We start from the raw sequence: 1,565 nt of genomic DNA, 5'->3' as shown, positions 1-1,565 counted from the left end.
GGATCCCCTCAAGGCATTGCGCGTGATAATTGGAAAGGCACATTGGAATGACCTTCGACGCCCCCCAAAGTGTTCTTCAAACGTTGAAGAGATTTACTTGATGATCCTTGAACCGGCGAATGGCAAAGCAATCAATATCGAGCATGTCATCTCATGGCTCAACCCCACACTCTTCCCAGCACTACGATCTTTCACTACCTTTCAAGAATCCGGCGCGAATTCTGAAGTCGTGCTCCCACTGCCCTTTGTCAATGGGCCTGCCCTGTTCAAAACACGGGGCGTGAAAGACATTGAAGAATTTGAAGCTCTAGTTTCTTCTACTACAGGATTTTCTTACTTTGATCCTTAGCCACCGTCAAATGTAGAGGAGCCGATACTGGCCCTCAGCACAGTGTCATAAAAGCCAACAGCACAGTTAATAATATCCGCCGCCAAGGCAATAATGCTATCACGTGAGCACGGTGCACCTACATCTGTCGTGACAGACGACAGGCCATGACCAACCTCCTTTGTGTTCATAATTGGGTTGAACATGCACAATGCTCTACAACAAACGTTCATGTCGTATGCAAATTATCCCAATTGAATGCTCCGTCATTTAATGTAAGCAAATCATCACAAGTGAACGCTCATGTTGTCATTTAATGTTTTTTTGGACTCCTCGACAGTGCAGACCAGTTCCCGACCTCATCACGTTATGACGTCTTTCTTCTCCTATTCTACACATACTTCAAACTGCCGCCCTCTAACAGTGTTCTACACCACTATGACCATGTCCCCATCAAATCGAACTACAAATGCCATTGTACGATTTTCGGCCAGATCCTTTATGTCCACCGATCCAGTAAGTAAATCAAGCCAATCCAACCACCAGCTAAATTAACTCCCAACAGAGTACACGTCTATGTACCTACCGAAATGTAGGCCTAATCGGAACGGGATGTACGGTGACCCACATTGTTCCTGTCGCCATTTACGATTCACCAGCGCTTCGAACGACGTTTGACGACTTCAACGTCCGGCCGTGGCTCACGCTCGACACAGATTACAACGACTGGGTTGAAGGACAAGACTATGACGTATACTCACATTTTACGTCTGATGACAACGTGCCTATCGGCGTTCGATACATCATCCTACATGAGCCTCAGGACACAACAGCCTCACCCGCGAACGAATACATTCACGCTTTAATGGACAACAACATCGACGCCATGCCGTGGTTGGGCAATCTCCTAATTTTTAAAACAGACTGGGGGATGGAAGTCACCAATATTGAAGATGAAGACTTGCCCCTCATCAAACGGCTCGCAACTCTGTACGTCACCCACTGCTCAACTCAATTGTAAATTGACCAACGTCTTCTACAGCCACGTCCTGAAGGGACGAACACCGTAGGATTTTCATGTTGGCTGGCATGTAACCCGTTTAAATAAATTCCGAATCTATTTTGTACTACAACCTANACAATGACGGCGTTTTCACCGTGCACATGAAGCTAATGAACCTTAAGCGATGCATGATAAGATTTTCAATAACATGCTCACCGCGCCAAAATAAATCCG

The 1,565-nt window shown here is 46.1% G+C and overlaps 1 protein-coding gene across 1 annotated transcript; it reads left to right on the top strand.

Annotated features, from left to right (window-relative positions):
• Positions 1 to 539: 539 nt before the first annotated feature.
• LACBIDRAFT_332371 (uncharacterized protein) lies at positions 540 to 1,398 on the top strand (the record flags this gene model as incomplete). The annotated part of the gene is made up of 4 exons (XM_001886883.1): positions 540 to 564; positions 674 to 844; positions 925 to 1,318; positions 1,371 to 1,398. 4 exons carry the CDS (start codon positions 540 to 542, stop codon positions 1,396 to 1,398), a joined length of 618 nt encoding a protein of 205 aa, XP_001886918.1.
• Between the last annotated feature and the right edge of the window lie 167 nt (positions 1,399 to 1,565).

The sequence above is a fragment of the Laccaria bicolor genome, genomic scaffold, assembly GCF_000143565.1.
Source record: "Laccaria bicolor S238N-H82 LACBIscaffold_40 genomic scaffold, whole genome shotgun sequence".
Classification (NCBI taxonomy): Eukaryota; Fungi; Basidiomycota; class Agaricomycetes; order Agaricales; family Hydnangiaceae; genus Laccaria; species Laccaria bicolor.
This window is presented reverse-complemented; position numbering and strand designations above follow the sequence as displayed.